The 22,792-nt window shown below is 37.5% G+C and overlaps 1 protein-coding gene across 5 annotated transcripts in view; it reads left to right on the forward strand.

Moving 5' to 3' along the window:
- HDAC8 (histone deacetylase 8) overlaps positions 1–22,792 on the forward strand; it is a 242,167-nt gene that overhangs the window by 50,016 nt on the left and 169,359 nt on the right. For 4 of the 5 annotated variants that reach the window (XM_039219874.1, XM_039219873.1, XM_039219871.1 and 1 more), the window contains exons 5-6: positions 3,414–3,521; positions 20,312–20,424. In XM_039219874.1, coding sequence (XP_039075805.1) covers positions 3,414–3,521; positions 20,312–20,424 — 221 coding nt within the window. The remainder of the gene's footprint in view (positions 1–3,413; positions 3,522–20,311; positions 20,425–22,792) is intronic. The other variant, XM_039219872.1, reaches the window with a different exon arrangement.

Genomic DNA, 22,792 nt, shown 5'->3' on the forward strand with positions numbered 1-22,792 from the left:
AAATTCATGTAATTGTACAACACTAAGAGTGAACCCTAGTGTAAGCTATGGATTTTGATAATAATATGTCAGCGTTGTACAAGTGTAATGCTAATGCAAGGTGTTAATAGGGAAAGCAGTATGTTGGGGAGAGAGTATCTGGGAACTCTCTATCTGTTCAATGTTTCTATAAATCTAAAACTGTCCTTTAAAAACTCTATTAAGAAACTGTGCTAAGTAAAAGAAGCCATATAGAAAAGACCACATATTGTATAATTCCATTTATATGAAATGTTCAGAAAGACAAATCTATACAGAGAGTAGATTAGTAGTTGCCTGGATCTGGGGGTAAGAACAGGGATTAACTATAACACGTATGAGGAATCTTATTGGAGGGATAAAAATGTTCTAAAACTAGATTATGGTGGTGGCTGCCTAACTTACTAAATTTATTAAAAATCATTGAATTGTATACTGAATATGGGTAAAGTTTATGGTATCTAAATTTTACTTTAATAGAGCTGAAAAATTTTATTTGATCTCACATTTAAAATTGTCTGTTATGTATTAGTTCCTTATAACTGTGGGAACCCATGTTCATTGATCAGAAAACTTAATATTGTTAAGATGACAATACTCCAAAGTTGATCTACAGATTCAACATCATTCCTACCAAAATCCAAGGTAGCTTTTTGTAGAAATTGACCAGCTGATCCTAAAATTCATATAGAATTGCAGGAGACCTACAGAAAGCCAAAACAATCTTAAGAAAGAACAAAGTTGGAGGATTCATACTATAATCAGAACAGTGTGGTGCTGGCATAAGGATAGACATATAGATTAATGGAATTGGAGAGTCCAGAAATAAATCCTCACATTTATGGTCAATTCATTTTTGATGAAGGTACTAATACCATTCAATAGGGAAAGAATAGTCTTTTCAACAAATGGTGCTGGGACAGCTGGATCCACATGCAAAAGAATGAATTTGGACCTCTACTTTGTACCATACATAACACTTCGTTTAAAATAGACCACAGATCTAAATGTAAGAGCTGAAACTATACAACTCTTACAAGAAAGCATAGAAGTAAATCATCATAACCTTGGCTTAGACAAAGCCTTTTAGATATATTACCAAAAGCACAAGCAACAAAAGAAAAAAATAAATAAATTGGACTTCCCCAGAGTTAAATTCTTCAGGGATTCAAAGAACGCCATCAAGAAAGTGAAATGACAAGCAATAGAATGAGAGAAAACATTTGCAAATCATGTACAGGCATATCTTAGAGGTATTGCAGCTTCAGTTCCAGACCACTGCAACAATGCAAATATCACAATAAAGTGAGTCAAATGAATTTTTTGGTGCCCCAGTGCATATAAAATGTATGTTTATACTGTAGTCTACCAAGTTTGCAATAACATTATGTCTGAAAACATGTATATATTTAATTTTAAAATACATTATTGCTAAAAAATTCTAACCATCATCTTAGTTTTCAGTGAGTCATAATCTTTTTTGCTGGTGAAGGGTTTTGCCTCAATGTTGTTGGCCACTGGCTGATCAGGGTGGTCATTGCTGTAGGTTCGGGTGGCTATGGCAATTTCTCAAAGTAAGACAATGATGAAGTTTGCCACATCTATGGACTCTTCCTTTCAATGATTTCTCTAGCATTTGAGGCTGTTTGATAGCATTTTAACCACAGTGGAACTTGTTTCAAAATTAGAGTCAATCCTCTCAAAACCTGCCACTGCTTTATCAACTAAGTTTCTGTAATATTCTAAATCCTTTGTTGTCATTTCAACAATCTTCACAGCATCTTCACCAGTAGATTCTCTCAAGAAACCACTCTCTTTGCTCATCCATTAAAGTTTTATCATGAGATCACAGCCATTCAGTCACATCTTCAGGATCCACTTCTAATTCTAGTTCTCTTGCTATTTCCACAAGCCTTCTATTTATAAAAAATGCATTATCTGTGGAGCACAATAAAGTAAAGCACAATAAAACAAGTATGCCTGTATCTGATCAAAGGCTTGTATCCAGAATACATAAAGAACCATTCCAACTCAGCAATAGAGACAAATAGCCCAGTTAAAATACGGGCAAAGGATTTGAATGGATGTTTATCCAAAGAAGATGTACAAATGGCCAATGAGCACATGGAAAGATGTTCAACATCATTGGTCATTAAGAAAGTACAAACCAAAACTACAATAAGATACCATTTCACACCCACTAGGATGTCTACAATCAAACAGATAATGACAAATGCACATGAGGACAGGCGAAATGAGAACCTTCATACATTGCTGGTGGGAATGTAACATGATAGAGCCACTTTGGAAAACAATTTGGCAGTTTCTCAAAAGCAAATCATGTAACTGCAGATGCACACCCATTATCCATTTGATATTCTTAGGAACAGCAAGAAGGCCAATGCCACTGGAGTAAAGTCAGTAATAGGGACAGAGAAATCGGTAAAGGCCACATCATGCAAGGCCTTGTGGACCATGGTAGGATGTTGGGTTTTATTTTGAATGTGATGGAATTTTGATCAGGAGGTCTTGGGTCTTAGTGAGTTTGTAGTATCCATTGTAAGGCCTAAGAAAGAGACAACTAGAGAGAAGTAAATGACTACTGACCAGCGTTAAATGCCCAGCTGTGGTTGGGAACCATAAATGTGTAATGGTGTACATCTGCAGTTACATGGTTTGTTCCAGTAGTACTCGGCCATCCTAGCTTTGGGAAACAGAAAAAACAGGTGGTCAGACTGGTTTAAGGTTGGGATCTGAGGTTCAGATGTTAGGAGGAAACCGGCTAAGTTAGCTTACCATGGTAAACTAACTCATAAGTAAGTACTAAGGTAGGTTTTTACAGAGAAAAATCACATTTTCGGGAGTCTTTTAAAAAGGAAGTACTGTATTTCTGCCTATTGCCATCTTTCACTGCTTTGCTGTAAGCAATTTAGAAGCAATTAATTTAGTGAAAGGAGCATTGAGAGGACACTTAAATACAAGCCTCAGCTCTCCCAGTGACTGTGACACTAAGGGTAAATTGTCAAAGCCGACAGCTGTAAGAAGGCTAAAGAAATTATCTTTCTGGCTGCTTGTTAAATCATGCCAAGAAACTGGCTTTGTACCATTAAATAAAACTCTTCAACCTTTCTTGGCAACAATTCTTACCAAATTTCCTCCATGTTACCAAATTTTTCCTGATGCAGTTTAGCCCATTTTCCTTGTGTTCACCTATACAACATCCCTTCATAGAATAAAGTATAGTTTAAATAAGATCCTACCCCTCCTTTGCTCAAAACCCTCCACAGGCTTCTTATCTCACTAAGAATGAAGTCCAAACTCCTTGTGATGGCCCCTGTGATTTGGTCCCATCAGAACTCATCTTGTACCACTCTCCTTCATTAACTGTGTTCCAGCCACACTGGCCTTTCAGCTTCTCAAATAGGCCAAGGAAGTTCTTTCCTGCCTCAGAGCTTTTGCAATGCTGCTCTCTCTGCCTGGAAGACTTCTCCATCTCAGTATGGGTGAGTTTTGTTTCACTTTTCAGGTCTTTGTCTAAATATCACCTATTCAGAAAATCTTTCCTGACCAACCTATCTGAAGTAGCCCTCCACACATACTGTTATTCTTCATCATATTACTGTGTGTTATTTTTGTAACGTTGCTCGTCACAGTATGCTGTTTTCTTGTTTGTTTTTGTATTTTTCATCTGCTTCCACATATCCTCATACACGCACTGTGAAGTCTTTGAGAATAGGTTATTATCTGTTCCTCTTTATTCCCAGAGTATAGAACAGAGTGAGTGCTGAATACAAATTTATATGCTGAGGGGGGAAGGAAGGGAAAAAACCTCTTTTGTTACCTACACCCAATGAGTATTCACTTGGATTATTTCTCAAACCCTTAGTTATTTGTATTGTCCTCTGCTGGACTTTTCCATAAGTGTAATAAAATCCTGATTTCCTGACTGATCTTGAATATTAGAGAGTCAGAACTAGAAGTCATCTAACTGCTCTCTCCATATAGAAACCATTCCACAGTATCTATCCCAGGATTCCATAAAATGCCTCAGTGGCAACTACAGGAAGTAAAGGGGTAGCTAAATATACAGAGTTCTGGACCCCTCAAGTGTCCACCCCTACTCATGCTTTAGCCAGAGAAGTCTTGATTTTGTTTGTTTTCTATATTGGGATTCCACATAAAATTTCACTTGAAAAAACAAACAGTCTGCCGCTTCAAAGAAGTTTGAAAACTAAAGATCTAGGGCACCTGGCTGGTTCAGTGAGTAGAGCATGTGACCTTTGGTCTCAGGGTTGTAAATTCAAACCCCAAATTGGGCATAGAGTTTACTTAAAATGAGCTATAGATCAGACCTATGCCTGAACATGCATATCTTGATGTTCCATCACACTGTTTTTATATCTCTGTCTTCAGTATTTAAAGATGACACTACTGACAGCAATCACCACTTGTGCATATGTTTTGTCACTACAAAGACAAATGTACCACCAAATGATTCTTTCTACATTTAAAGCCTGTCCATTGGTTTGAGGCACTTGCCATGAGTTAAATAAGATGTTTATTTCATAGACTTATCTTGATGCTACACATCAAGATGATCTGTGCAGTCTCCTATCAGTCCCACTGAATCCTGTGCTGCAGTACTCAGAACCACTTCAAATATGACCTTACCATATATCTTCCACTCTCCTTCTTTGTTTCACATCAGTGAATTACCTTCTTGGTTTCAATATTAAATTTCACCAGAGTGATATCCACCCACTTTGCCAATTGATTCAAGTCATTTCAATTTTCCGTGTGTCTACCAAACAAAACTGCCACATCTAACTTTATTTTTTGGATATATTTAATGCAAAGCTCCCTGATTTATCACATATTAAAATTAAAAAAAAAAAGCTAATGACATGTCTCTAGATCCAGGACCAGCTTCTGCCTAAATCCATGCTTTGTTTCTCTATTTGTTTGTTTGTTTTGGGTGGGGGGAGGGAAACAATGAGTCATGGACCCTAATATGGGTACTGATCAGCCCGATTATTAGTCCAATGTTTTTCTAGTTTATCACATTTGAATTTGTATGTATAATCTGAACATTATTTTTCTCTTTTATTCAAGGTAAATAATATGAATACTTTTCTCCATTCTTAAGGCATTGTATCATTCCATAAATTCTCTAAAACAAAAAAAAAAATGTTCCTTTTCAGAACTCACCATGTGCCAAGCACTGTGCTAGCTATTGAAAGTATAAAGATGAATAAGAGATACAGTCCTTGTTCTTAAAGCATTTATAGTCTTGTGGAGGAGACAAGTATAGGAAGTAATCATTGCAAGACAGTTTGATAAGTACTATGGTAGAGGTTTGACTAAACTTCCAGAGTACAAAAAAGGAATCAACTTTCTTTGCCTGGGAAAGGAAGGTGGAACTTCAAGGGCCGTCTTCCCAGCCAGATCTTAAAGGATGGGTAAGAGGTTGTCAGAGGGGATGGAAGTCATTCAACATCCAAGACTACATATGTGCAAAGCCCCAGAGACTTAACAAATATATTATGTTTGAGATAGAGGGAAAAGTTTAATGTGGTTAAGTTGTTGAGGGGAATGGTGAGAAGTAGGCAGGGACAAGACTATGAAAGGCCTTGCATACTCTTCTAAGAAAGGATCTTTTTTCTCATAGGCAGGTGCACTCATTGAAGGGTTTTTTTTGTTTTGTTTTGTTTTGTTTTTTTACAAATAGTTTATTGTCAAATTAGTTTCCACATAACACTCAGTGCTCATCCCCACAAGTGTCCTCCTCCATGCCCATCCCCCCCCACCCCCCACATCCATCAGTCCTCAGTTTTTGTCAGCATTCAAGAGTCTCTCATGGTTTGCCTCTCTCCCTTTCCCCCACCATTTCCGCCCTTCTTCTCCCCCTTGTTCCTCCGTCAAGTTCCACCTAATCCTCCTATACGTGCAAACATATGATATTTGTCCTTCTCTGCCTGACTTATTTCACTCAGGGAATACTATGAAGGTTTTTAAGCATAGTAGTAACATTGTCAGAATTGTGCTTCAGAAAGTTACAATGAGCAGTGTAAAGTGTGTGATAGGAAGGGAACCTTGGGAGGAACATAGGACTGCTGGGAGCTCCACAGTTATGTGGCCAATTCCCAATTTATATCCCTGGGATATAAATCATTTTTTTTTTAAACTGTAAAAGAGGAATACCCCTTCCTTCCCTTATTTCACATGGAGCCAATGAGAGTAAATGAGATCATATGTCCTCTGAGCCTCTTAGAAGAAAGCTTCCAGGTTAGGGCTAGGTAGTTGGAAGTTGAGAGAAGTATAGTCTATACTGTATAATTTAACACTTTTTCATACACACCTTAAGGTTTTTTAATGTGTATTTGTCTTATCTTACAGCTTGATTCAACTCAGTCATAACCTTTTGAAGGGCAGGATCCAGGACACCTTGCATTGTCCACAACCCCTAGTATAGAGACAGAGCACAGAATGAGTCCTCAGCACTTTGTTGCAGACTGATTACATACAGTGTCCCCTCTTAGGCAGACTGCCTGAGACTAAGGTAGCAGAAGAAGGCCAAAGTTCTACTGGGGACTGGTAGCACTGTTCTATTTCAGGGCTTATTTTCTAAGAGTGGCCAAAAAGATTCCAAGTCTTGTTCAACCAGACCTATGAGTGCCCCTTTACTTCCTGCCTTGGGCTTGGCACCTTATAACTATGAGGTAAATTACAAAAATTCCCTCGTGAGAAACAATGAAATCTGGCCATGTGTAGCAACATGGATGGACCTTGAGGGTGTTATGCTGAGCGAAATAAGTCAGGCAGAGAAGGACAAATACCATATGTTTGCACGTATAGGAGGATTAGGAGGAACTTGACGGAGGACCAAGGGGGAGAAGAAGGGCGGAAATGGTGGGGGAAAGGGAGAGAGGCAAACCATGAGAGACTCTTGAATGCTGACAAAAACTGAGGACTGATGGATGTGGGGGGGAGGGGGGGAAGGGCATGAAGGAGGGCACTTTGGGGATGAGCACTGAGTGTTATGTAGAAACTAATTTGACAATAAACTATTTGTAAAATAAATAAATAAATAAATAAATAAATAAATAAATAAATAAATAGGAAAAAAAATAATTATCATTTTGTTTGCTTCAACAACAGCTGAAAAATGTTGAGTAGAATATATGTCATTATAATTGTGAATAAAATTTCAGAATTTAGCAAGTTTTTTGTTTGCAGAGAAGGTGTAAAAATAATGCTCAAGTTTTTATGTTTTATCTTTTGAGTATTATAATTAATGTAGACACAACATGACAACAACCTAGATGTTTTTCATCCAAGGTTTGAACAATTTCAGAAATACATGGTAAAACTTTGTAAAGGGGCTTAATACTATGGCCAAGAGGACATGTGAGGCGCTCCCACATGTTTTTCTTGTATGTCAAAAAATTACCCAAGATCTGCATCAGCAGAAGCCAGAAAGTCTGAAAGTATTCCCTGCATTTTGAAAGCAAGCACTCTTCTCTCTCTCCTAATACAGCAGAGGTTATGATCAGTTCACTGAGCAGAATGGCATTTCCTCCTATCCACACCTAATATAAACTCCAGCCAATTTAATAGAGTATATTACGTAGCTGGGGATGCAAACACATAAAGTCTTTGGCTACTGAGACAGTCATCTTGTGTGCCAAGACCAGGTGCAGAAATACAAATACATATATATTAAACCTGAGGCAGATACTTTGCCAGTGCTTTTGTGTTTTTTCTATTTAACTGGAAATGTTGAGCAGGCATGATTTCCATCAATTATACATAAAATGTTATTTTTTCTTATAGAGGAAGGGAGTACATTTAATTCCTCAACTCTATTGATGTCTAAGCCTTTGAGATTTTTAAGTTCATTAATCAAGAGTTTACAGTAAAAAGTAATATTTTTGATTAACCAGACTGCTCAGGAATGAAATATTCTGATTAATTGAATTTTCTGGTTTAGGGAACTGTTACACCAGAATTTTTATTTGTTTAATACATATTCTTTAACCTTTTTAAAAGGTGTGTCCATAGATTTCTGCCTTAGTAAGCACAGTAGACAGGACCTGATTGAATCTTGCTACTATCATTTAGAATTACACAGTATTTCTGCACTCTTGATTCTAATGGTAAGATCTTCCAAAGTAGTTGATATTGACTAAATCTTGGCTGAAGCTGGGATATACACTGGGAGATTACTTTTGGAAATTGCTTGGTTTCTTCTTATTTACTTCTTTCCATAAAAGCAGAGTAATATAAAAGAAAAATTCACTAGCCAAGTGAAGACTTTGATTTCCTAATCTATACTTTACTGAATAAAATCATATTTTAGGACAGAAAAATTCTACCTGTGTCATCAGAGAAAACCGTGCTAAAAAGCTTAGATACAGAAAAATGATACCTTCCATGTCCAAAAGAAACAAGTGAATTTAGTTCATCAGGAACTGTCTATTCAATTAATTCCCTTACTGAATTAATCTTACAGCTATTATCAGGGACCTACTCACCACTTTGACTCTTCTGTAGTGCAAATGTTAGGTTTTATTTATAAGCTATATTAAGATTCTTGGTGGTAGATAGAACTGTTTTACACTTTTCCCACTAATTTACCTTAGACTAACTAATTATCCAAAGGGAAATATGGTCCATTAATTCTAAAAGTGGACTTCTAAGCACTTTTCACCATAATGAATTCATAGTAACTTTTTTAATGTTTATTTTTTTGAGAGAGAGAGAACACGCAGATGAGAGAGAGAGAGAGAGAGAGAGAGAGAGAATCCCAAGCAGGCTTCATGGTGTCAGTGCAGAGCCCCATGAAGAACTTGATCTCACGAACTGTGAGGTCATGACCTGAGCTGAAATCAGGAATCAGGTTCTTAACTGACTGAGCCACCCAGATGCCCAGAATTCAAAGTCACTTTTCTTGATTCACTTTTAGACAAATATTACCTTATATCTATTCTCCCAAACCTTAATTTGTCTTGAATAGTGACTGTTTATCATGCCAAATGGTGTGGAAAGAGTGAGAACTGTGTAGAATTATGCTGCTGTCACATTTATTTTATTTTCTGGATAACATTTTCAGTTTTGTCACATAGTTAATGGATTTGTTTCTATTAACAAGTAGAGTCTTCTCGACCTAATCCTTTTTCACACATATTCTGTATAAATTTTAAATCCAAAAATGCTAGACCAACAGCTGAATCCAGTTTATAGAGGAAAGGACCACCACAAAGTCCATTTGTGCAAATTTGGCCCTGGGTCAATTACTTGCCTTTTTTTTGGGGGGGGTAATTTTATGTTTATTTACTTTCGAGAGAGAGAGAGAGAGAGCAAGCAGGAAAGGGGCAGAGAAAGAGAGGGAGACACAGAATCCGAAGCAGGCTCCAGACTCTGAGCTGTCAGCACAGAGCCGGTTGGGGGGGGGCTCGAACTCACGAACTGTGAGATCATGACCTGAAGTGAAGTTGGACACTTAACTGACTGAGCCACCCAGGTGCCCCAGGGAGGATTTTTAAAAATTCATTTATTCCAAATCCAAATAACCGGAACAGTGAAATGATTGAAGTTTGGTGGGTTATTGTAGGAGGAATCTGGAGAGAAAAATTTCTACTAGAAGGATCTGTGGTAGTCCTTTTTTTGGCCAAAGAGCCTTTAAATTCATATCAGAATATGGCAAAAGGGGATAGAGAGAAACAGAAAAAGTAGTAAAGCAGTACATGAAAGACAAGTGAAGAGGTAGGAGAAAACTGCCTAATAATAGGCAATGAACTAATTTCATCAATATTATAAATGAAACGGTAAAGGGAGAATAGGCATGAAGGAGAAGTGGAGGAAATTATATGAGAAAGAAGAAAAGCAATAAATGTTGATAGAATGATATAAAAACTATCTAACAAAGTGATTAAGCTTCTGTGCAGAAGAGTCAGACTGCCCAAATTCAAATTCACAATCAGTTACTCCTAACTGTGTGACCGTGGACAAATTACTTAATCTCCCTGTTTTAGTTTCCTCATTTGTAAAATGGAAAGAGTAATGGCATCTACCTCACAGGGCTCCTGTGAAAATTGATTAACATATTGAGAGCACTTGGTACAGTTCCTGGCCCAGGATAATTGCTCAATAAATGTTGCCTATTGTTTTCATTATATGCCAACAACAGAGAAAAGCCAAACCATACTACCAGCTGGTTCCAAAATAGCTATAATGAAAGTAAAAGCATTGTAAGAGTTATGCTAACACTAAAAGAGAAAATAGGAAGGGCCAAATAAGGAAACACTGGAAATCTATGATTCTGCATTTTGATACCAGTTCTGGAAAAAAAAATGTTGCAAAATCTTCGCCAGTAGCAGTTCAGCTGTTGAACAGTGCAGGTATCTAGCTCTGCCTAGGTGAGATAACCAACTGATGTTTTTTTTAAATCTTAATGCCATTCATGATCCAAGCATCCCTGATCTCTGGCCTAATGAACATAGAAACAGCAAATACATATAAGCAAATGCAGTTGACTGAGCCCTGTGCTTTTTCTTAAAAAGTTGGCTTTGTGGTTTATAATTCACCAGGGCATTTAAGAGGCTAGATATTTCTGGTAAAGAAAACAAATTGCTTGGGGCACCTGGCTGGCTCAAGTCACTAGAGCATAAGACTCTTGGTCTCATCAGTTCAAGCCCCACGTTGGGTGTAGAGCTTACTTTAAAAAAAAAAAAAATGCCTAACACAAAGCTGCAGACACATTTCTCAGAGTTGTTTCAGAAGTTTGTTTGCTAAGCCTGGTCTATCCTCTAAATACATCTGTGTTGATGATGTGAAAGAGAAAAGTCCCAGACAATGAGGAAATTATTTTATTCAGTTATAGGGAGTACATTTATTAATGAGGAATATCTCAAAGAAAAATAAGGGAGTCTGGAGTTTTACAGAGACAGGTAAACAAGGGAGTCATCTGCAAGTCTTATGGGAGTCATTAGGAAAGATGGAGATGGGTCTTAAGAGTAATATGCCAGGGTAAGATGGTACCTTGAAATCTACCTTTTCCTGGAAAACAGAAGGGGGCAAAATTCTTAAACATTACTGCTTTCTGGGGAGCACATCACTCAGATAAACTTCAACAGTGTCATTTCCCCCTTTTGATCAAGACAAATATTATCCCCAAGCAACTCAGAGGCGATTATAAACCTCCCGAATATGGTGAAGCAGGGTCTTGAGCAACTGGTGCTTTAAAACCAGTTGAACCATCTGTTGACAGATAGTGACTAAAGTCAGTTTTTAGGGTTTGGAGCTCACATCTTAAAAGAGTGAAGACTAAAATGGAAAAAAATTAACATAAAAGTTTATATTATAGTAAAGAGCCAGGCAAGAACTAAACCCTGAAGGTAACCAGTCAAGTGGATTCTAAGACATTAACGGAGGAAGATCTTTCCATTTTGCAGCACCACTCATAGAGCTAAGATGTCAGCACTCTTGGTGACACTGTTCATAGTCGAGGTTACCTCTCATATAAGGACATGCACAACCTTAGCATTTCCTCAGACATCCTTCATATTGGAAGTGGCAGCTTGTTCAAGGAGAATTCCAGTCATACTGGTCTGCTGTGGTAACCAGTTCTTTTTTTATTTTATTGTATTTTTTTATTTTAGAGAGTATGAAAATGTTGAATGGGGGAGAGGGGCAGAGAGAGAGAATCCCAAGCAGGTTCCATGATCAGCATGGACCCGAAGTGGGGCTCAGTCCAACCCTGGGATCATGACTTGAGCCAAAATCAAGAGTCAGGCATTAAACTGACTTAGCCACCAGGTGCCCCATGACTATTTCTTTCAGATTTATATCAAGTCATTGGGCTTTAGCTTACAGGGCTGCTTCAGATCCCAGAGAAGAGACCAAGCTGTAAGGCAACATAGGGTCCTGACAGGGACTTGGGCATTCAAGCTTTAGTTCTTGATGACTCCAAGTCAGGAGGGAGGAAGAAAAATTGGAAAAGTTAGTTTGGAGGATAGTAGCCAGATATTGAAGAAAACTGGAAGAATCGATAATTTAGTAAGGATTAACAATTTGGACACGATAACAGGGTGCAGTCTAATTTGCAAAGAGACACCAAAACTTGTTCTTCCACATGAGGAAGGAAGTCAATTACATCTCTACCACAGAAGACAAAGTTTGCATACTTATTAGTAGAAACAATAACTAGATTCTGATAACCTCGAATCCTGTGCTACAGATGACACAGAGTTTTCTTTGAAACACAAAGTTTCTCTAAACAGCCACCTCCCTTTTAATCAAAGATAATCTCAAAGAAAGATTATTCTTGAACTCAAGATAAGGCTGGTCCCACAGGCAGCAAAAGAAGACATAGATAAATTGAAGTTCAACAAAATTTAAAACTTTTGTGTATCAAAGAAGATTATAAAGAAAGTGAAAACACAACCTACAGAATGGGAGAAAATATTTGTAAATTACATATCTGATAAGGGTCTGGTACCCAGAATATATAAAGATCTCTACAGCTCAACAACAAAAAGACACCTCAATTTAAAAATGAGCAGGGGCGCCTGGGTGGCTCAGTCGGTTAAGCGTCCGACTTCGGCTCAGGTCATGATCTCACAGTTCGTGGGTTCGAGTCCCGCGTCGGGCTCTGTGCTGACAGCTAGCTCAGAGCGTGGAGCCTGTTTCAGATTCTGTATCTCACTCTCTCTCTGAGCCTCCTCTGCTCACGCTGTCTGTCTCTCTCAGAAATAAATAAAACATAAAAAAATTTTTAAATGAGCAAAGGACTTGAATAGACATTTCTCCAAAAAGGATATACAAATGGCTAATAAGCATACAAAATTATGTTTGACATCATTAGTCATTAAGGAAATGCAAATCAAATTCACAATGAGACACAACTTCACACCCATTAGGAGGGCTAGAATTGGGGGGAAAAAGAAAGCAAAAGAAAAAAACAAGTGTTGATGAGGATGTGGAGAAATTGGAACCCTTGCACATTGCTGGTGGGAATGTAGAAAACGGCTTCACTGTCCTCAAAAGTTAAATGTAGAATTACCATATGTCCTAGCAATTTCACTTCTAAGTATATATTTTTTTAAAAAAAGAAAGAAAACAGATACTCAAAACAAATACTTGTATACAAGTGTTCATAGCAGCACTATTTACAATAGCCAAAAGATAGAAAACCCAAATGTCCATCAATGAATGAAAGTATAAACAAAATGTGGTGTATACATACAATGAAATATTGCTCAGCCATAAACAGGAATGAAACACTGATACATGCTGCAACATAGAGGAACCCCAAAACATTATGCTAAGAGAAATAAGACAGACACAAAAAATCACATATGGTATGATGTCACTTACATAAAGTATCCAAAATAGGTAAATCCGTAGGGATAGAATGTAGATTGGTAGTTTTCAGGATCTAGGGGGTGGGAGGAATAGGGAATGACTACTTAATTAGTGCAGGATTTTCTTTTGAGGTGTGAAAATTTTTTTGGAACTAAATTGGGGTGGAAGTTGCACAATATTATGAATGTACTAAATGCCACTGAATTATATGACTTAAAACACTTATTTTAGGAGTGCCTGGCTGGCTCAGTCTGGAGAGCATGTGACTCTTGATCTCAGGTCATGAGTTCAAGCCCCACATTGAGATTACTTGAGATTAGTTAAATAAATAATTTAAAAATAATAAATGGTTATTTAATATTATGTAGATTTTTTTCTCAACCAAAAATATTTAAAAATAAAAATTGGCCTCATTAGATTTAGCCTAATTATTTACATAGGTGTAGCAAGAATGGTAATTTACCATATAGACCTTCTTAAGCTTGTTTGCTGGAAGTTTTCATAAGAAATCTCACTTTGAGGGGGTCTGGGTTGCTCGGTTAAGTGTCAGACTTCTGCTCAGGTCATTATCTCGCAGTCTGTGAGATCAAGCCTGGGCCTGCTACAGATTCTGTGTCTCCTTCTCTCTCTGCCCCTCACCCCCCCACACACAGACACACACACTCTCACAATGAATCAACATTTAAAAAAAAGAAGAAAGAAACCTTACTTTGAAATTTTAAAAGCCTATTAACGCTAGGAAGCCAAGCTAAGAAGATTTTAATTGCAGTAATTATAAATTTGGGACAATTTCTCTCTTCTTGGGGTCCCCAGAATATCCTAAGATTCCAGAGCCTGCCAGGAAGTAACCTTCCTTATTCACTTGTAAGGCTGGGAACTCTGTAAGCCAAATACCAGGTACCAGGCTAGTTTTTCCAAGAGGGCTTTGATGCATTGCTCAATAAAGTCAACCTTAGTTCTTTAAAAGTGTCCAATCATATCTGATTCAGTGAGCATCATTCACAAATATGACACTCCAGGCAGGGCCTTGGATATATAACCAATGTTTCCCAATCATGTCCTGATAACAGATGGGACAGATAGTTATTATTGAGCCTATGCAGCTGATTACATTGCTATGGAAATAAGAGTGCTCAATAAGAGTTTCTGAATCCTGGAGGGCTCAGGCAGGGGGAATAAGATATCTTTTGTAAATGTTTCATTTCTGTTTGCAAAAGCATGGCTTACTAAATGATTATGAGTTATAGATAGCATAAGAGAAAAGGGAAATGAGTTCCTTATACATCCAGAAAATAGAACATTAAGGGGCGCCTGGGCAGCTCAGTCAGTTAAGTGTCTGACTTCCACTCTAGGTCATGATCTCACAGTTCATGAGTTCGAGCCCGTGGGACTCTATACTGACAGCTCAGCCTGGAGCTTGCTTTGGATTCTGTGTCTCCCTCTCTCTGCCCCTTCCCTGCTTGTGCTCTGTCTCTCTATCAAAAATAAATAAACATTGGGGCGCCTGGGTGGCTTAGTCGGTTAAGCGTCCGACTTTCACTTGGGTCATGATCTCGCGGTTCGTGGGTTTGAGCCCCGCGTCGGGCTCTGTGCTGACTGCCAGCTCAGAGCCTGGAGCCAATTTCAGAGTCTGTATCTCCCTCTCTCTCTGACCCTCCCCTGCTCACGCTGTCTCTCTCTCTCTCCTAGAAATAAATAAAAAATATTTAAAAAAATAAAATAAAATAAATAAACATTATGGGGTGCCTGGGTGGCTCAGTCAGTTAAGCGTCTGACTTCAGCTCAGGTCATGATCTCACAGTTCGTGGGTTCAAGCCCCGCATTGGGCTCTGTGCTGATGGCTAGCTCAGAGCCTCCAGGCCTGCTTCCGATTCTGTATCTCCTCTCTCTGACCCTCTCCTGCTCATGCTTGTGCGCGCTCGCTCTCTCTCTCTCTCTCTCAGAAATAAATAAAACATTTTTAAAAAATAAATAAACAAACATGAAAACATTTTTTAAAAAGGAAATAGAACCTTAAAACATCAACAGTATTCTTTTTTAAATTGAAACATAATTGACATATAATGTTACATTAGTTTCCAGTGTCCAACTTAGTGATTCCACAAGTCTATAGGTTATGCTGTGTTCACAAGTGTAGCTACCATTGTCACCATGCAACACTGTTACAATATCATTGACTGCATTCCCTATGCTGTGCCTTTAATTTCCATGACTTGTTCATTCTAAAACTGGAAACCTGTACCTCCTAATTCTCTTCACCCATTTTGCCCATCCACCCACCCTCTCCCCTCCAACAGCCATCAGTTTGTTCTCCGTATTCATGGATCTGTCTGCCTTAAAACATCAGCAATATTCTAAACAAAATCCGCAATCATCCCTCATCAGTCTCATTCAGGCCTATGTAATTAGTTCTTGTTCCTCTTGACCTTGCATTAACAGCCTCACTAACCCATCTACTTCTCAAGTAGAGTTCTTGAAATCCTGATTCAGTTCACTGGTATGATTGTTTAATCTATACCATAAAAAGCCTGTACTCAACAATACTTGGCAAAAATCCTCTTCCATGGGGCTCTGAGATAATCTTTCTTTGTTGAAGATGAAGCACTCTGGCTTGTACCTGATTGCAAGTGCTCTCAGGGACATGTCAGATTAAAATATACAAAACTATGTGTAAATGGTGAAAGACGTACAATATCTCTGGTTAACCTGCTACTGATCATTTTTAAAAGTGAAAGATCTGATGTGAATTCATTACAAGAATAATAATGCAACTGACAAGGGCATGTAGTTGTTTCTGTGGCATACAAAACAATATAAAAGTCAATTCCAAACAGTTTTTAGATAAAATATTCATAAACATAATGATTAACCCTATTTTCAAAGAAGACAGGGTATTATATCTAATTTAAAAAAATAGATGAACATAATCTTTATAGAGACAAAATATTCTTAAATAGTAATATACCATGAATATACTGAGCATACATTTAGAATATAACCAAAACATATCAAGAATATCAAGTAAAGATTTTCAGTAAACTGGAGTATGTCTTAAACATCTATATAGTGATAAAATTATATAGTGCTGAAAATTCCTCAATTGAAACTAATGGCCTACCAGATGCTAGACTCAAAATAAAGAAGCAAAGTTGAGATCAAGTTAATGTTTAAAAACTGTTTAACTTATTATTGAAAACACTAGACTGTAGTCATCTAATATCTGGCAATGCATCAGAAAGACTCGGACAAATAGAAACATATCATGGCCAGTGATGACACTGAAGGATCTTTAGGACCTTCCTATACAACATACAATTTCTTAAATACTTATATTAATAACATTTTGCCTATACCAATTACAATTGGTATACCTAGGGAAGACTGCACATCTCTTCTGATTTGGCAACTCTTCCCATGCATCTCATCAATAGTAATGTATCAAATAAACATAATTATTTCTAGAACATCTCTTTTTATAAGGTGAAAGAACAAATCTTTTGTGATTTTTCCATGGCTTCCAAGATTTGATTAAGATAAGTTGATGGATTACTGAAAAATACTACTTGGTTCCCTATGTAACCACAATGATGATAAAAGATTTTTAACATAAACATAGGATGCAACATGACCATCAGGAACCTCCTTTTTTTTTGTCAGAAAGAAGGCTTTGCTTTCTTAAATAATCAAAGACATCATAAAGTCAACATAAACCATATGAGGTTATTCTAGTAAGACAAAATCTTTTTTTTTTATTGAAGAAGATTACTTAGTGAAGCAAAACCTTTACAACCTGTTATTTGAGAGAAGACCAATAATCAAAAAATAGCATGTTAAAATGAAGACCAAATTCTAGTTTTGCATCAGTATATATTTAATACTGAAGTTCTTTTTGGAAATCTAATAAGCCCATCAAACCTTAGCCAACTTTGATCTCAACAAATAAAATTCCTTTTCTATGAACCTTCTGCCACTTTCTGTATGCATATACATCCTTTATAGTACAACTTCTATAAGTGGCCAAAAAGAATATGTTCATTAACAGACCCAAATACATGCAGTTTCTCTGTAGCATATAAAAATAAGAAGCAAAAGCATATAAACCCAAAATTATGCCTAGTAATGAATGTATTCTCTTAGTTAGAAATGGCCTAGGTATCTAATGAATATCCATTAATTAACTCAGTTTAATACCAGCCCAAAGTTTTCAGTTACCTAAAGATCTTATACATTATCTTCAAGCTGACATACTACAAAACATAACTACTGTTAAAATAAAGTTTGTCAGAATAGTGACTCAATTAGGCTAAACAAATTTATGTTTGTCATAGTCTCAAACATTTAGTAGAGGTAATGTGAGCTCAATGAATTAGTAAACCGGTATAAATTTAAGAACATACTTAAATAGAATAAAAATCTATATGTATATTATACTTAACACTGATAAGTTAGAAAAGACATAGCTGATTTTAGTAAACTAAATTTATTAAATTAGTCTTATCTGCCAAAGACGTACCTAAATTATGCCAACTTGAATTCTTAAATTCAACAAATTGAGTTTGTTTCTTTAGGAATACTCTTAGCATATTAAAAGTCTTGAAAGTTTAATGTCCTTGTTTTCAGGAAATTTTAGCAAGATTCTACTTATCTAAGCACTTATTTCTATAAACCAATGAGAATAGAGCTCCTTTAAGAAAATATTAGGAAAATAGTACATGCAAAGGCCTTTCTGAATTACAGACAGCATCGTCATCATCATTATTATTCAAGCTATTATGATAGGGAGGATGTTCATTAACAAAGAGCATCTCAAAGGAAAGGAAGGGGACCAGGAGTTCTTAGAGGCAGGTATTCTTCTTTATATACCATGTTGTTTCTGATTGCCTTGTTTGTTTTTTGGTTTCTGTGCTTATGACTTGTCTCCCTAACTTAATTATAGGCTCTGAGGGGGAAAAATATGTCCTATATTGATTTGTATTTCTCCTCCTCCCCCTCTCCCTCCTCTTACTCACTTTTTATTGAAGTATAATTGACACACGATATCCTGTTGGTTTCAAGTATACATGATAGTGATTTGACATTTTTATACACTGTGAAATGATCCCCAGAATAAGTCTAGTTACAATCTGTCACCTTATGAAGTTATTATGATATTATTGATTATATTCCCTATGCTGTACACTACTCCTTTTGTCTAACACTTAATGTTCCATCTCACCTATCCATAAGTTATTGATGTTTCTCTTTTTTGATGTGCTAAACAGTAGACTTATAAAATGTAAGCTTTTCATAGTTGGAAAATAGCATCCAAGAACTTTCAAAGTCACATATTTACCTCTTATCTACAAAGAATTCATGGGTAGGCAAATCTTTTTCTCTTATTGCTTTCTTCCTGGTTGCATACCTAAGGCCAAGCTTTTTTTTTTTTCCCCCCTGGGTGATCACTGAGTTCACCTGTATGACAAAATTCAATGCTTAGTGATATTTCTTACCACCTTCCTGCTCGCCAATGTACCTGTCTCAATGATTCAGCCTATGAGCCAGGGTATTGTTCAGAATATGAAATGTTATTATGGACGAGGTTTCATGAAGAAGTTTTTGCATTGTGTAGGTACTAGAAAAATCTTACAATCTTATGGTACCAAAAATTCTCTTTTAAATGATGCTCATGCTTAGAATTCCATTTCAATTAAAATATCAGGGAGAACTTAGGGGGAAATAGGCTGGATATTTAAAGTGTCTGTGGAGCTAAGGACATTGAAGCATTTAGGATGAGGCCTTAAAAACAAATTATAATACACTTTTGATGATAAAGAATGCTTTGTTACATCTATTCAACAAGACTTAATGACAACATAATAAAAAGAGTAGGCTAATAAAAGTAGATTACTCTTTTAATTTTTTTAATGTTTATTATTATTGAGACAGAGAGAAACACAGCATGAGTGGGGGGGGGGGACGGCAGAGAGAGAGGGAGACACAGAATCCGAAACAGGCTCCAGGCTCTGAGCTGTCAGCACAGAGCCCTATGCGGAGCTCGAACCCACAAACCGTGAGATCATGACCTGAGCCGAAGTCAGACGCTCTACCGACTGAGCCACCCAGGTGTCCCAGTAGGTTACTCTTAATAAAAGAGTAGGTTAATGTTGACAAGAGGTTAAAGTGACACTGTACCACCAATAACAAAAATGTGAAAGAACACCAGTGAAGTCAATGAAGACCATTTTAGTCAAGGAAACAAAATAACTTTAGAGGAGGCTGCTTCAGTCTCCATGGTAGTAATTACATATACAGAAAAGCAACCACATGCTGTCTAAGAGGTTATGTATTTGTACATTCTACATTCAGCTTTTAGAGAAACAAGTGCAAAAACTTACAAGAAGGAAGAAAGGAAGGAAGAGAGAGAGGAGGGAAGGGAGGGAGGGAGGGAGGGAAGGAGGAATAAAGAAAGCAAGCAATTCTAGGTTATGTCATAGGATCAGTACAGAGACTCCAGTCTCCATCATCTTCTACATCTGGCTGAGCAAGATGGTCTTTAAGACCCCTTCTAGATTCTAGCATTCTTAAAGTCTTATAAGTGACAATCAGTGTTGTTCATGATGAGCCCATGGTGCTACAGGTTTTTAAATCATTCCTGATTCATTAGAGAAAAGTTCTGTTTAGACCAATATAGTTATAATATTATAATTTGAAAATCTGGGATCCTAAATGGAAAAATGTTACCAATCCACCTGAATATTTAGTTTACCAAAACACTTCATCCCCTGATCATTCTGGGCCATTTACTGTATATTCTTTGTAGGTAGAGTTTTGTTTTTCTTAAAAGAAAGGGGAATTGTAAGGGAATATATCTCAAGGGTTAGATCCTTGGCTGTAAAGTCTCCCTTGGATTGCTTTTGGCTGTTGGCTGTAGCAACTTGTTTTCTTACAGAGATGAAGCATCTGGTTTTTGTTATCTCAATGATGCTGTCCTGGGAATATTACGATTGCGACGGAAATTTGACCGTATTCTCTATGTGGATTTGGATCTGCACCATGGAGATGGTAAGACCTTCATATTCAAAGGTGATTTGCTGCTAGGACAGAAGGTTTTTATCAGTAAAGCTGCTTCTAGGTGACTGGTAAAAGGAGAAATGCCTATTACTTTTGAAATTTTTCTAATTGAGAATCCTGAAGTAGGTAAAATAGATTCTTCTAACTGACGTAATTCTTTGCTAAGCAAGATGCTTTAAAATACCAGGTTTCTGTAATTTCCCCTTTCCTCTCCTACAAGCAAAGTTCTCTAGTAAAGAACATTAAGAAGTGGAAATCTTGTCGGGGTGCCTGGGTGGCTTAGGCGGTTAAGCATCCGACTTTCGCTTAGGTCATGATCTCGCGGTTCATGGGTTCGAGCCCCGCGTCGGGCTCTGTGCTGACTGCCAGCTCAGAGCCTGGAGCCTATTTCAGAGTCTGTGTCTCCCTCTCTCTCTGACCCTCCCCTGTTCACGCTGTCTCTCTCTCTCTCTCTCTCTCTCTCTCCTAGAAATAAATAAAAATAAAAATAAAAGAAGTGGAAATCTTGTCTAGTGTATTCTCAGTGCTCAGTAACCTCCCTCAGGCCACTTCCATAGGTTCTAAGTGAAATCTTCCATTAGAACTGATAATCTTTTTTTTTTAAATCTTTTAAATGTTTTTATTTATTTCTGAGAGAGAGAGAGAGCGTGAGCAGGGGAGGGCAGAGAGAGAGAGGGAGACACAGAATCTGAAGCAGGCTCCAGGCTCTGAGCTAGCTGTCAGCACAGAGCCCAACGCGGGGCTCGAACCCACGAACTGTGAGATCATGACCTGAACCGAAGTCAGATGCTTAACCAACTGAGCCACCCAGGTACCCCAGAACTGACAATCTTGATGCTTCTTTTAAGATTGAATCAGTGTATGATGGACTAACATTAAGAAATTTTCACCAATAGGGATACCAGCTCATGTAGTGATCAGAATCTGTGCCACTTTCTTTGTGTTGCTAAAATATTTAGTGCTACACAGACTCAGGGGATCTCCTCTAACTTTTAACAGCAGCAGAATCTTGATTTGCCTCACCCCATTAATGCCCTCTCATTACACTTCACCAAAGGATGTTACCCAAAACCTCATATGTACTTTCCATCCAAAATGTAGAACTTTGGTGACAGTTACCCACAGTCTGCTTCTTTAATAAATCCTGTGTGTGACACATGCTTCTATTGACCTAGGATCACTTATCTGGTAAAATTCATTAAGGATATTCCCTCCTTTCCCCCACATCAGTGACTGCTGCTTCCCTATTTCCATGGATTTTTGGAGACAAACTAATATAATCAAGACATAAGTGAGGAAAAGAATATCATATGACAGAGGCTAGAATCAGCTCTCCTGCCAAAACAGAAAAAGAAGGAAGAACTTGTGGGAAAAACTTCCCCAAGGAGCTCACCTAGATAGATACTAACATGGAATGGTGACAGAAAATTAAAGGTAACAGAGAAAGGCAAAGAAGTAAAGCAGCCAACATACTACTTTGAGAACAATGCCCACTGGCTATCTGAATACTTAACCAATGTGAAACACAGCCTTGATCAAAAACCATCAGAGGCTCCTTATTGCCTATAACAAGGGTAACATTTGGCCCATAGCTTGTTTTTGTATGGCCAGCAGGTGAAGATTTTTTTTTTTTACATTCTTACAAGGTTGTAAAGAAAACAAAGTGCAATAGAGACCATGTAGGCTTTGCAAAGCCTAAAATATTTGCTATGTAGCCTCTTGGTTTGCTAATTCTTGGCCTACAGCATTGGTTCTCAAACCTGCACATGTAGCAAGATGACCTCTGGGAAGTCTGTTTTAAAATGCAGAATCCTGGGCCCCATGCACCAGATATTCAAATTCAGTAGGTCTGGTATGCAATGCCAAATCTACATTTTAGCGACACACTGGCTGTTCCACAGGACACACTTTAAAAAACAGTCCTCTTCAAGTTAAAGTCCACACTCTTTACCCTATATTTTGAGGCCTCCCTGAAAGAGACCTTACTTCCTTTCTCCAGTCTCCTCTCTTACTACTTGTTGTCTAGGTTACTCCACTCAGTGATCCCCAGACACATCTTAGTGTTCTCACCTCTCTGACTTTGCATTACTTTTTTGTAATTTAGTTTTACTTTTTCTTCTAAGTTCTACCCAGGAGCTCAAATTCTAACAGTAGCAGATTTGCCCTGACCACTCCAACCCCAGTATTCTCTCCCCTCCTCAAGTCCTATATTGTTTATATCTCTGATTTGATATTTAATTATATATTGTATTGTTAGTTAAATCTTTAATGTGTCTGTGTCTTCTCCTCCCATAGAAACTTTCAGTTCCTCCAGAGCAGAGATCAAGTTGTTTACTTCTTTCTGTCCTGCACAATGGCT

This window comes from Hyaena hyaena, unplaced genomic scaffold (genome assembly GCF_003009895.1).
Source record: "Hyaena hyaena isolate Hyena2069 unplaced genomic scaffold, ASM300989v1 scaffold_844, whole genome shotgun sequence".
Lineage (NCBI taxonomy): Eukaryota > Metazoa > Chordata > Mammalia > Carnivora > Hyaenidae > Hyaena > Hyaena hyaena.